The following is a 12,233-nucleotide window of genomic DNA, read 5'->3' on the forward strand; positions in this document are numbered from 1 at the left end:
ATAAGTGCAGAGGGGCATAACTAAAGTATATAGAGAGTATACAAGAGAAACACCCAATCAAGAAATAGAAGAACACAAATCAGGAAATTCTAAAAAAAATTATTTAAGGGTTGAAATGATGAAACCATTTCTTTTTTAAGTGAAACAATGAAACCATTAAAATGCCTCAACATCCAAAAGTGTTATTTCAGATTCAGTGTTGAAAATAATTACCTCTACTGATTGAAGAGGGTATGCAAATTTAATAAACTTTCCCAAAACACGGTCACCACAATCAGATAACAGTGCACCCCACATTTAAAATCCAAGGATAACAGCAACCACTTTGAATCCTCCAATTCCCACCTACAATTCCCAATCAGCAACCACTTTGAATTCTCAAAATTTCTCTTGCTTTAATGCTTCAAAGTGATTCCTGATTGAACCCTATAAATTCTCATCAGCAATTACGCAATAAGAAGCAACAACATAGAGAACCAACTATGGTAATTCCACTCCATCGTTTCTTGCATCTACTTGCTTCAAAGCAAAGTGGTACATAGTTGGCAGCTATGCAACAAAACAAAAACGTCAGCAGGAAAACAAAATCAACTCAAAGAATTGTCTTGCAGACAGTCAGACAGGACTCTAGATCTTGCTTGCACCATGGTCCATATACCAGCTATAAAAATAAAGAATAAAAAATAACCAAGGCCCAAGAGATAACAAGAACCACAGCCCTCTAAGAATGCTTCATAACCTATTCAATTGCCACTATAATGATTTCTCAAATTTCCTATTCTAGCAGCAGCTTCTCAAAACTCAAAGCTCCAAGCTTGAACCCCAGTCCAGCACACAAATCTCTGCTGAAAATGCTTCAATAGAAGATTTAAAAATCCTCTCCCTAATACAGGGGAAAAAGAAAAGAAAAGACAAACTTTCCCAACTACTTTTTGTCTACCCTTTTTCTTCATTACATCTTTTAAGGCCTTTATTTTCTAGAAACCTCAGCCCCATTTTCAACATTTAAATCACACCTACAGAGGCATATCAAGTAGACCATATATAACTTTTTGTTATTCTTAAAAATTAATTATGAAGTTCCACGAACATCTGTTTTGCATTTCCTACAAAAATGCGTGGATATTGCCACCATGAATAAATTACTTAACCTAAATCTAAATGATAACATTTTGGAAAACAAAATTAAGGATTTGCTAATTGCTAGTATGTCAATCTAGTTGTTGGCTAAAACCAAAGTAGAAGGCTTACTCTGTAATTATACTGGGAGCTGGTGGCAATAGGAATCCCATCCCATGATATACAAACATATATAGTTGTAAACCGTTAAGTAATATAAGTGGAGCAATAATGATATAACCAGGACCAGAAGCATCCAAAAGCAACCAAAACACAGAAGGATGCTATACAAATTGCAATCCCAACTATAGAGTAACTGCATCAGTCACATACAATGCAGCATACTTCATGATGTTCTTGCCCCTAAATCTGTCAACAAATGTTGACAGTAATACCCTACTGATGAAAAAAAATGTCACAAAATTCTAAGCATGCTTAACTCATAGAGGTATGAGAATATTTGATTCACTAACATTCAATCATATATGAAAAACGGCCAAGGAGATGAGAGAAAAATTAGCTTTACTAAAATCATCGGACAAAAAGGGAAAGGGCCCAAAGAAGAGTAAACTAGCTATGATTCACATAGATGAAATGCAAGCAGCAGACAACGAGAAAACTGAACAAACATGCTCAATCTAGAAAATGATGGGGACACCAAACTCAAGCCACATATCATCTGTGTATGGACGTTAACATTAGAGGATGCCCAGCCCATGACCTTGTGGTTGGGTGATTGAGGGCTGGATTACTATTGGGCCTTTATTAGTTTGCATTTTAGTTATTTTATTGTTTATTTTTCAGACTGATTGTAGTATTTTTATTTTAGGCTTTATGCTAGCCCAAGTATGATTAGAGTTAGGGTTAGGGTCTATTACTAAACTATGTAAACCTAATTTTCTATTGTATTAAGGAGTTTATGATGAATTAAGAGAAGTGAACTACTGTTCTCCCTCCTCTCTCTTATTTCTCTTATCAGCTTCTTCTTCTCTCTCTTCTTACTCTCTTCTCAATCTCGTGTTCCCGCATCAAAATAAATGATAAAAAAACTCAAGATTGATTGGAAAGTAATGAACTTTTAAAATTGATCTTAACAATAAAATATTTTAAAAACATGTTTTCTACATGCACCCCAAAGTCAAATTTTTGGCAACGAAAATAGTATCAGCATCATAGATATATCCATAAATTATATTCTATTCCAGTAATGTATCCTAAATCATAGAAAACAATCACCACTTTTATTCTACTCCAAGCACCCTGCTACTATAACATTCAACATAGTATGATCAGACAAGAAATCCTGCTGATACTCCTTTGTTATAGAGAAAAAAGAGGTCATCCAACAATGAACCACAAAAGGCATCAATTAGTAAATTGATGTTGAAGAAAGGTTTTGGTAAATCAGACCTAGGAAGGAAGTCTGCCACTACTCGCTACTTCTTTTATGCTAAAGCAATTTAGAACCATTCCTTCAAAAATATCAAATTGGGGAGGACATTCCCGCCACCCCACCCCCCAAAAAACACCCAAAAATAAAGCTTCGTGGGCTCTGCTTCTGATATAAAACAATGTTCACATAACCATTCCAGTTTCCTTTTAGTTTCAAAGCAATATATGCGTACATGTATGGGTGTCACTCAAAGAGCTAAAATAAGAGGAAACAAAAGATTTCCAAAAGTTAAATCTATCAATCGAAATGAAGTAGCTGAAACCACCTTTGCATTTCACCTAATAGAAACAAAGATATACATACAAAACCTATCTGTAAGGAGGAGCACTTTTAGCATACTTAATAAGGGAGGGAGTACCCCGTCAAATTAAGCAGGCATGAGAACTCTGGAACCGCCAACAACATGTAGATACAAAGCAAGACATATGGTAACAATAACAGAAGACCTTGCACTGAAATAGCTGATAACTTCCAATCCTCTGTCCACAGCCTGCCCACGAACTACATTAAGACTTCTTTTCAAACCATCTAATAGCTTCCACAACAGAAACTGCACAACGGATCTCACCGTTTCAAATGTCACCCTTCCGGTCACATCAAGCACAAACTTTCTATTGCTCGGCACTGCCAATGTAGATGAAACCTTGTCAAACCACCCACTATCCCGAATTTCATCAAATGAATTCCCCTCTTTCAGCTTCGAAGAGGCTTCTCGCTCAAAACCCTCATCCTTGGTGACACGTGGACCTTCACTCTCATCAACAAATGAGAAAGAAGAATTCGAATTTGAGTGTGAACTCGAATTCCAACTCGTCAATACTTGGTGAGATGTTCTCACAAGTGTTTCCACAGCACCATTACAAACACTGACCAGAATGTCCCTCACTTTGCTTTCATGCTTGGGGTTGGTTAATCCACTAAACATGTCCTCATACACATTGATATCCATCGTTTTGTCCAGATACACTGCAACTGCCGTGCTTACAAAAACTTGAATGCTATTCGCTATGAGTTCTTTGCTCTTATCATTGCAAACCACATTGAGCCATCTGGGCTCGTTCGATAAACTCGAACTGCATTGAGACTCGCTTGAACCATCCATGGATCCACCATTGGAGTAAAATCCCAAAACCAAGTTTCTCGCAAAGCTTCCAACCACAACCGAAACAAAACCAGTCCCAGCCGCAGAAAAAAGCTTCTCCAAAACACTATCAGAAAAGCTTGAATTCCCCGAACCCTTTTCCGACCCTTCTTCAATCCTCGTCTCGGAATTAAACCCCAGCAAAATCCCAACCGTCAAAGCCTCCGTAACCCTAACCAACGACCCCGAGAACTCCTCCGAACGTGCAATTTTCGAAATCTGCTTCAGACTATTGGGAATTTGGTCCGAATCGGATCGGAGAAACTCCTTCAAGTCCTTGGAGACAACACCGATCGTCTCCGCGGAATCGGAGACCATTTCAGCCACGGAAATTAGGGCTCGAAAAAGCTTCATCAACCTCTTCCTCTTACTGGCCACAGAGGGCAAATGATAGACCTTGTAAGCACCGTAACTGGAGACGCCGAACGCCGCAAGCAGAATTATCCATTTCTTTCTCCTCTGAGAAAAATCCAAGCCCTTCTTCACCAATTCGAGATCCATATCCGACCCGGCGACTAATCAAAACCCTAGCGCTTACAAATTCGAAACCCTAGGGTTTGATATAACCAAAACCAATTGGAAAAATTGGAATCGTACTGTAAAATTAAAGAAAAATGAGGGTATTAATACAAAAAAGGGTTTCGAGGATCGAGGAAGCTAGGGTTTCAGTTGATGACTAGTGCAGAGCGATTGAGGTGTGAAGGTAAATGGACAAGATTATCTAATCAAAGACATTTTTTCTTTTCTTTTTTCGAAATTAATCGAACATTATAAAACAACAAAATATCCGTAGAGATTCTATTACAAACACAGAAATAGAATTGCGAGAACTGGATGACGAGGACGAAACGGAGAGGTGCTGGCAAAAATGACGCTGCAGTTGAAGAGGAGGACGAGAAAGAGAGTCAGCCTTGCAAGTTGCAAGTCGTCCTAGATTTTTTTTTTTTGGTTATATATAACGTTGGGAAAGGCGGTGATTGGCTAAACAGATTTATACCGTTGCTTTTACTCCACCCTGCCGTTGATGACACTGCGGGCGGCGCGGATTGCGTTTTTGGGGGGAAGACTGAGGAGGGTGGCTTTCACACTTGAATTAAAGCAGTTTAAAGATTACATGTGCGGCAAACGTGGATGTCCTAAAGATTTATGAGTTGTCATCCGTCATCCTTATAGAGTCGTGCACCTTATTGTATTGGATAGTAACCCTTTCCTTTTTCCTGTATTGCTTAAAAAACAAAAAAAAACCATTTTTGGATAAGGAATTTTCTTCGTCATATATGATGTACCGATTGCTCTTATGTATATATATATATATATATAATCCTTCCTAGAATATATGAGTTTTTATTGTTTTAAAAATATAAAATTACATTAATAGAAACAAACTAAATATAAAAAGGAGGGGGTGAGAGTCCCAAAATCAAAAGCCCCCCACCCAAAAAAAAAAAAATATTTAAAAAAAATTGAAAATGGGCCAAAAGTTGGCTCCATCCGATGCTTCTTATTTTGAGCGCCAAGATTGATGATTTTTTAAGCAGTCCACAAGTGAGTCTACTAGAGGTGGCACATCCAATACTTCTTATTTTGAGCGCCAAGATTGGTGATTTTTTAAGCAGTCCACAAGTGAGTCTACTGGAGGTGGCACTTGCAATGGCATCAAGAGATTGTAAATGCCATAAAATGAAAGATTGTACTGATGTCAACTAAATTGGAACCACTGAAGAGGAGCTTCATTCCAATGTTCAACAGAAGAATGTCCAACAGAAACAGAAGAGGTGCCTGACAAATGATGCACAATGAACATTCTTATTGTCTCCATGGAAAAAAGGAGGGGCACATACACTTGGGTTTTGGAAGTGACAAGAAATAACAAAAAAAAAAAAAAAAAAAAAACATAGGTCTTTAGCTCTAGTGAGAGGATGTGTGGGTAAAAGAGACGATGGGGACCATGGGCAAATGAGAATACGCATGGAGGAATACATAGTTCATGCATATTTTTCAGTAGTACCAAAGCTTTATCTTAGGCTGGAATGATCGCTCAGAAACTTCCTCCTTATAAGAGTCAAACTATGATGATTCATTCAACTTTAGGAAGATCTTTTATGTCTCCTATGTCATTTAGATGTAGAGACGATCTTTTATATCTCCTATATCATTTAGAGGTAGAGACTTAGGAACACTTGCTTCTTAGCTGTCACTTCTCTAGGGTCTTGTGGAGGGAATCACCTTAACCGATCCATTCAAGTTACTTATCAATTGTCACGTCATTCTTAATCATGACGCCCGTATTGAGCGAAAAATTGAGCCCTACATCTCAAAAAATCATTCCTATTAAGTAGCATCCTGATTTTGTCAATCCGTAAAGCTCACCGCAACGTCAATTGATCTGTACATAATCTCGTCATGGGCCACCTCCTTTGGCATTAGTAGATGCACTCTCATTCCATTTATCCCCATCATCGTGGTTCCATGAGTGACACTTATCCCCCTTTAGCTTGGAGTAGTTGTTTTGTTTTTTCATTTTTTATTTGGGTAATGCTACACACTCTTAATTATTAATTATCTCACGTGACAATAAAAATCAATATTAGACAAGATGGTAGGTACCAAGGGATCAAACGTCTTTTCTATATTTTACCGAAAAGATTCACTTTTCGTCGTTTTCGATGGTTACAAACAAGCACCAAACCAACACCTTTTTGGTTGTATTTGAACGCTTCAAATATAGTCAATAAAAAAAAATACAGAAAAGCAAAAATCACAGCCTCACTATTCAAGACCAGGCTTTTTGTACATGGTAACAGACGTGGAACAATTCATTGCTTCCACACTTTAACTAACTGGAGTCCACTCACGTTTTGTCTTCAGCAAAATGGTTCATCAATGACAACAGCTTTCTGCCTATAATTCTCACACAAACCAATCAAACAGATTATGATTCACCTATGTACAAAAAGCTCATATGACACCATCACCAATAACGAACGCTTCATCCGGTGACGGTCCTGGCCCACGTGAGGAATTTTCTTCAAGTCCATAGACCGAGTTTTCATCATATAGGAGGGAGGAAGCCTCTCCAGTTCCATGTTTTGTTCAATACCCAAAGCTTATGCAATCATGGACTTTCCTCGAAAATTCCTACCCCTTTGAAACTACTATCTTGGACTTTATGGGTACACTGCAATCCTCATCATCCTCCAGATCACTGAAAGATATGTCTTCTCCATTCCCCACATACATGGCAACTCCACTATACCTACCTAGTTCAGAATCTTCCTCAGGCCAGTCATCCTCCTCGTCTTCAAAATTCTCAACCACTAGTTTAGAATCCTTATTCTCAGTCTTAATTACTGGCCTCTCTTCAATAACAGACTTATCAATAAATTGCAGCTCGTTACTTTCACCCGAGCGCTGCTCACTCTCAAAATCTGTAGCCACGGAGGAGCTACTAGGTTCAAATGAAAATGTGCCCCGTGGCGTAAGATCAAAATCTTCCTCCAGCATATTAGCACTGTCTTTCGAATAGGATTGGATTCTTGCAAACCAGTCAGTCTCTGCCTTCGTTTTCTTTTGTAGCTCCTGCATCCACATGGCTCTGGCAGCCACTACCTGCAAGAAATAGGTTAAAATCATTGTAACTCAAAATATTATGCTGATGCCAGTAGAACCAAAAATTATCATGTCAAGATTGCTATAACATTTCAACAAAATAGTGAGGAATAAGAAAATAGGTATCTGGACCACCCAAAACACACAACAAATTAAACACTGACCTGCATAACTATCAGGTTAAAAAAAAAAAAAAAAAAAAAAAGACAACATAAGCTAAGTAATTCATACTTCAACAACATTCATTTGACAGGGAGGCAAATTAACAACATCCATGAAAAAATTAAAGACAATGTTATACAAAGCAATTGACCAAGCTGCTATTCGAACAATCACCAAATTACATCACAGTATACTCCTCCCTCCCCCAATGGGAGGGCTTATATATTGCAAGAATCAGTATATATGCTTATTCAACCTATACAACACAGAACAGAACATCACAGTTTACTTGAATTATAATATAGTTACGTATACACATGTAAATGTCTTTTGATAAGTATGTGTATACATGTAAATTCACACCAGTCAAATATTCTAAGATCAAAGTATTGAACTTAACATTTTAAGTATGATAATGATGACTGATCCTAAAAAGAAATTGTGAAGTACTTACGGACCAATTTATTGTTGTAATACTCCATGAAAAACTAGCTATAATAAGGAGAATGCTTCTGTAATCCTCTTATTAAACCTACATATTGATAATTACATATGCAACTACCAACCCATGCATGCAACATACAGGAACATATGCAAATAAAGTCCCTTAAAAACATACAAAATCTTTTTCCTTTTAAATCTTAACAGAGACATTCATTTGTTACTAACAATCTTATAAGGCCGACTATAGCTTAAATTGGAGTTTACAAAGCAGAGGATGCATATATAATGCCCATTAAGATAAATAAAATAAAACAACTTACCTGGGGTGTAGACAAGTAATCCGCATCATGTTTGTTGAGTCTAGAGTGCAGAAGCACAAAGTAGACTTTCCAAAAGTAACTTTCAGTCATATGGCAAGGACAAAGTTCAATTCTCAGGGCAGCTAATCTGGGAGCAAGATGTTGGATAGCCAAAGCATGCTCTTGTTGGGCATCAGACATGTCAAAATCTATAACAAGGAAAAGAACGCTGTCAGAATCTAGCATGAATTATCAAAGCAGACACTAAACAGTTTTCGCTAAAGCAACTGAAATTGATCAGCGCAGCGGATTACAAGAAAGCATAATAATTTTCTGCCTTATGTAATCTAAGGCCTTCCTGACAGTCCTTCACCATACATTGTTCTAAATTTTCGCAAGCACTGATTTTTCATAACCTCCAATCCCCCGAGGAAAGGATATGCCAAACCTTAAGCCAACTAACTAGCACATCACTATAACTTGGTTCTTCCATCCCAAGATAGAGGTGGTGTTTTTTTTTTTGGTTGTCCCAAAATATATGGGAGTTTCAAAAAATGAAAGCATTATCCATTTAACTTCTCATTCATCCTCAAATTGGAATCCACCTTTTCTAATATTTTTCTGAGAGAATAATGATAACAAGGATGCTTTTTCCAGGCTTACCTAAAGATATTCTAGTAATATTTTTATGATTATTTTGTTTCATTAAAATGGTGTGATTTGCAATCATCCCATCTATTTTGGAATGGAAGGGAAAATTTTGGAGGAGAGACGGAGACACAGATATGCAAGAATGGAAAATTTTCTTCAGAAAAAAGGATAAAGGGTAGTTATGCTATGTTTTATACCAGTTCCAATCTGTACAACTCTATATATTGCGGTCTTCCTTAAAAGTAAACAAAAATGGGTCTCAAATCAAGACTGCAAATGGATGCAAGGATTTGGTGTTTTAAAGTACTACAGATTCCACCACATTTGACTACTTAACTACCAGCCCAAACTACAGAATCACAAAGTATTGGTGGTATCTTCAGGAAATTGTCAGAGCAAAGGTAAGACATTAAAGGTGGACTGCCACCACAAATGAGAACTTAGCAGGCCAATATGCCAAGAACATGATGAAAATACTACCGAAAACTCCAGATATATAGGGAATGACAATCTAACTTAGTTTTGTAAAAGATTATACTGACCTAGTGTGAAATGAGCTCAACAAATTTGTGTATCAACTAGTATAATCAATGCCAGGGAATCTTAACTTTAAACATCAACAGCTGGCCCTAGTAAAATACAATTTCCTTGCATTTGCTTAACAATGCTGTGATAACAAGCGCATAGGTACCTATAAATTGCATATATGTGTGGATTCCCTGGAAAATAAATTGGAAGGATTTAATGCAAAAAAATATTCAACGGCGTCTACATCAAACATTCATGCTATAGATTCTTATCAAAACAATTCTTAAATAAAACTAAAACGTCGAGCTCTCTATTCTCCAATTACAGAAAAACACTTTGCATGATGATAGATGCGATGATAACCAAGAAAAAACCTACAAACTACTCAATGGACAAGGATCCTCTCAATTTTAAATGAAATTGATAGTATCTATTTCATGGTCAAGATTTAAAGTTAATGCATCTAATAGTGCACATGATTCCACATTATTTAAATATTTTAAAAGATGTCCCAACATTGACTTTATATAAGCATCAAATTTAAATCGTAATCATGAAATGGAGATGATCCTATTACCTATTCAAGTATATGAATTACACTGTGCTTTTCCTTTATTATAGCAATAATTATACAAAACTCAAGGTCAAGTTTAATATAAGACGCTTGGTTTCACGTTGGCTGAAGTTATAATGAAGTGATCCAGCCATCTGACAGCTTAATAATCAAGCGTTTTGGTAACTAGGATTTCATCAACGCATCATTCTCATCTCAAAGTCCGAATCTCCTAGACATGGCCAATGGTGGCACATAAGGTACATTTGGGAAGACATATAGGATTTGGCAGCTTAACATAAGCTACCGAGCAATGAATTAACAATTCAAAGCCCCAATTTCTAATCCAAGGAAGCAAATGCATCATATTCCACAAATCCAAAAGCGTAAAAGACCGCATTGAAACAAAAAGACGATCACAGAAAAGGAAACGCACATACCACCCAAGTCCTCCTCCTCATCAAGCGGAAAATCCAACCACGTCTCGGGATGCATCCCGATGTTCCCCGCGAAAGCCAACACCTCGTCGGTGATCCCCACGGCTCCTCCCAGACCACGCGCCTCCAATAGCTCCTCATTCGACGGCATCTTCGAGATCTCCACGATGTCGCTCCCGATCCAGGAGACAGTGCGATCCGACGGCTCCTCTTCTGCGCCGGAGGACACGGACTGATCGGACGTGTCGGTTTGCGGGAAATGCGAGGGCGTGGAGGGTTCCGAGGAAGCAGGGGGCGCGAGGAAGGAGGCCACGCCCCAGAGCTGGCGCGTCAGAGTTTGTTTGAGTTCGGAGAGGTCGTCTTTGACGCCCCGAGAATGGGCCTCTTCTGACTGCCAATCATTGTCTTCGGATTCGAATTGTTGTTGGCTGTGGTGGTTGTGATTATTGTTGTGGCTGGCTCGTTCGGTGGGGAAAGATGGTGCTGCGTCTGGGTCGCGAGGGTGGGAGGGTACGACGTCGTTGTCTTCATCGTCGTCGTCTTTATCGTCGTCGAGCCGAAGGGAGTTGGCGAGAGAACGAGCCAGCCATGACATTTTGTTTAACTAATTTTTTTGGATTTTGGGAGGAGAAAGTGATTTGACGGAAAAGTGGGGGGTTAAATGGGCGTCAATGTCATCATCTTAATTAAACTAACTTCACCTCTCAGTAATTGAATTACGCCTTTTTAAGCCATGCCAAGCCCATGGGCCTATTTCACAAGAAGGGCATGGCCTTAATGCCAAGGATTTTTTTTTTTTTTTTTCTTCTTAAAGTCCACTTAACTCTTCAAACTATCATCTCAATGACAATCTACCCCCAAACTACTAAAACAATGACAATGTATCCCTAATTTTAACAAAATGATGAAATTACCCTTACTAAAATAAAAACAAAAATTTATTTATTTTTTTTCAAAATTTAAGGGTATTTTTGTCCTATTGAAATTTTAATTGGGGTAATTTCATCATTTTGCTAGCATTGGGGGTACATTGTCATTATTTTGGTAGTTTGGAGGGTAAATTATCTTAATTGATAGTTTGGAGAGTAAATTGTCATTAGGGTAGTAGTTTTTTTTTTTTTTTCCTAATTAAAAGGGTTAAGTGGACTTTACAAATTTATTTATTTATTTTTTTTTTTTTAAGTAATGTCAAATATTTTATAAATATTTCACAAGACTATATATATTTAAAGGCTATTAGAACTTGCCACATCAATTTTATAAAATATTTGTATATTATGTAACATTATTTTTCTTTAATAGATGGGATACTAATACAAGGGAAACAAACAAGCAAAACAGTTCCAAAGCTTGGCCAACAACCCCCAAGTTTGTAAAATCTACCATAAAATCTGAAAGTAGTGGTTATGAATGCAATGGTTAGCGCTCCTATGAAATGAACCTAGCTGTGAACCAGTTGCACAGCTTGGCTAACAAGTAACAATTTATGGATGTTTCAAATCCAGTGGCACAGACAAAACTACATATTAGTTGAGACATAAATTTTCTTCAAATCAGTTTGGATGTTTCTCACATGTTTTCTTTAATATTCTTAACAGTTATTTATTGTCATTCTATTAACCTAAGAACTCAAACATTAATTTTTTAGAAACTCAAACACGGTAATTGGTGAATGACACTTGTTACTCATTATAATAGGTTGAAGAAATTTTTTTCCAAACTGGTTTAAATGAAATTTGTATCATATTAGTCATGGGCACACCCACTTGGTTTCAAATTTTCTTTTAAATTTTTTTAAAGAGAAACTCCACTTATATCCTTTGAATTGTCAGTATTT

At 37.3% G+C, this 12,233-nt stretch overlaps 2 protein-coding genes across 2 annotated transcripts; both read right to left on the reverse strand.

Annotated features, from left to right (window-relative positions):
* Positions 1-2,651: 2,651 nt before the first annotated feature.
* LOC132189402 (protein PHLOEM PROTEIN 2-LIKE A10) lies at positions 2,652-4,791 on the reverse strand. Its single transcript, XM_059604140.2, has one exon. The coding sequence runs from the start codon at positions 4,212-4,214 to the stop codon at positions 2,940-2,942; it is 1,275 nt and encodes a 424-aa protein (XP_059460123.2). The 5' UTR covers positions 4,215-4,791; the 3' UTR covers positions 2,652-2,939.
* Positions 4,792-6,326: 1,535 nt separating this feature from the next.
* LOC132189397 (uncharacterized) lies at positions 6,327-11,013 on the reverse strand. The gene is made up of 3 exons (XM_059604135.2): positions 10,400-11,013; positions 8,249-8,436; positions 6,327-7,322 (listed from the first exon to the last, which is right to left on the reverse strand). The coding sequence occupies exons 1-3, from the start codon at positions 10,989-10,991 to the stop codon at positions 6,852-6,854; spliced, it is 1,251 nt and encodes a 416-aa protein (XP_059460118.2). The 5' UTR covers positions 10,992-11,013; the 3' UTR covers positions 6,327-6,851.
* Positions 11,014-12,233: the final 1,220 nt, after the last annotated feature.

This window comes from Corylus avellana, chromosome 9 (assembly GCF_965113065.1).
Source record: "Corylus avellana chromosome 9, dhCorAvel1.hap1.2, whole genome shotgun sequence".
Lineage (NCBI taxonomy): Eukaryota > Viridiplantae > Streptophyta > Magnoliopsida > Fagales > Betulaceae > Corylus > Corylus avellana.

Excerpts from the sequence above, each read along its gene's own strand:
- LOC132189397 (XM_059604135.2), bottom strand. The coding sequence starts at position 10,991 with ATGTCATGGCTGGCTCGTTCTCTCGCCAACTCCCTTCGGCTCGACGAC. Across the intron at positions 8,437-10,399 it reads TGAGGAGGAGGACTTGGGTG|ATTTTGACATGTCTGATGCC; the intron begins GTATGTGCGTTT and ends TCCTTGTTATAG. Across the intron at positions 7,323-8,248 it reads ATTACTTGTCTACACCCCAG|GTAGTGGCTGCCAGAGCCAT; the intron begins GTAAGTTGTTTT and ends TATTTCTTGCAG.
- LOC132189402 (XM_059604140.2), bottom strand. The coding sequence starts at position 4,214 with ATGGATCTCGAATTGGTGAAGAAGGGCTTGGATTTTTCTCAGAGGAGA.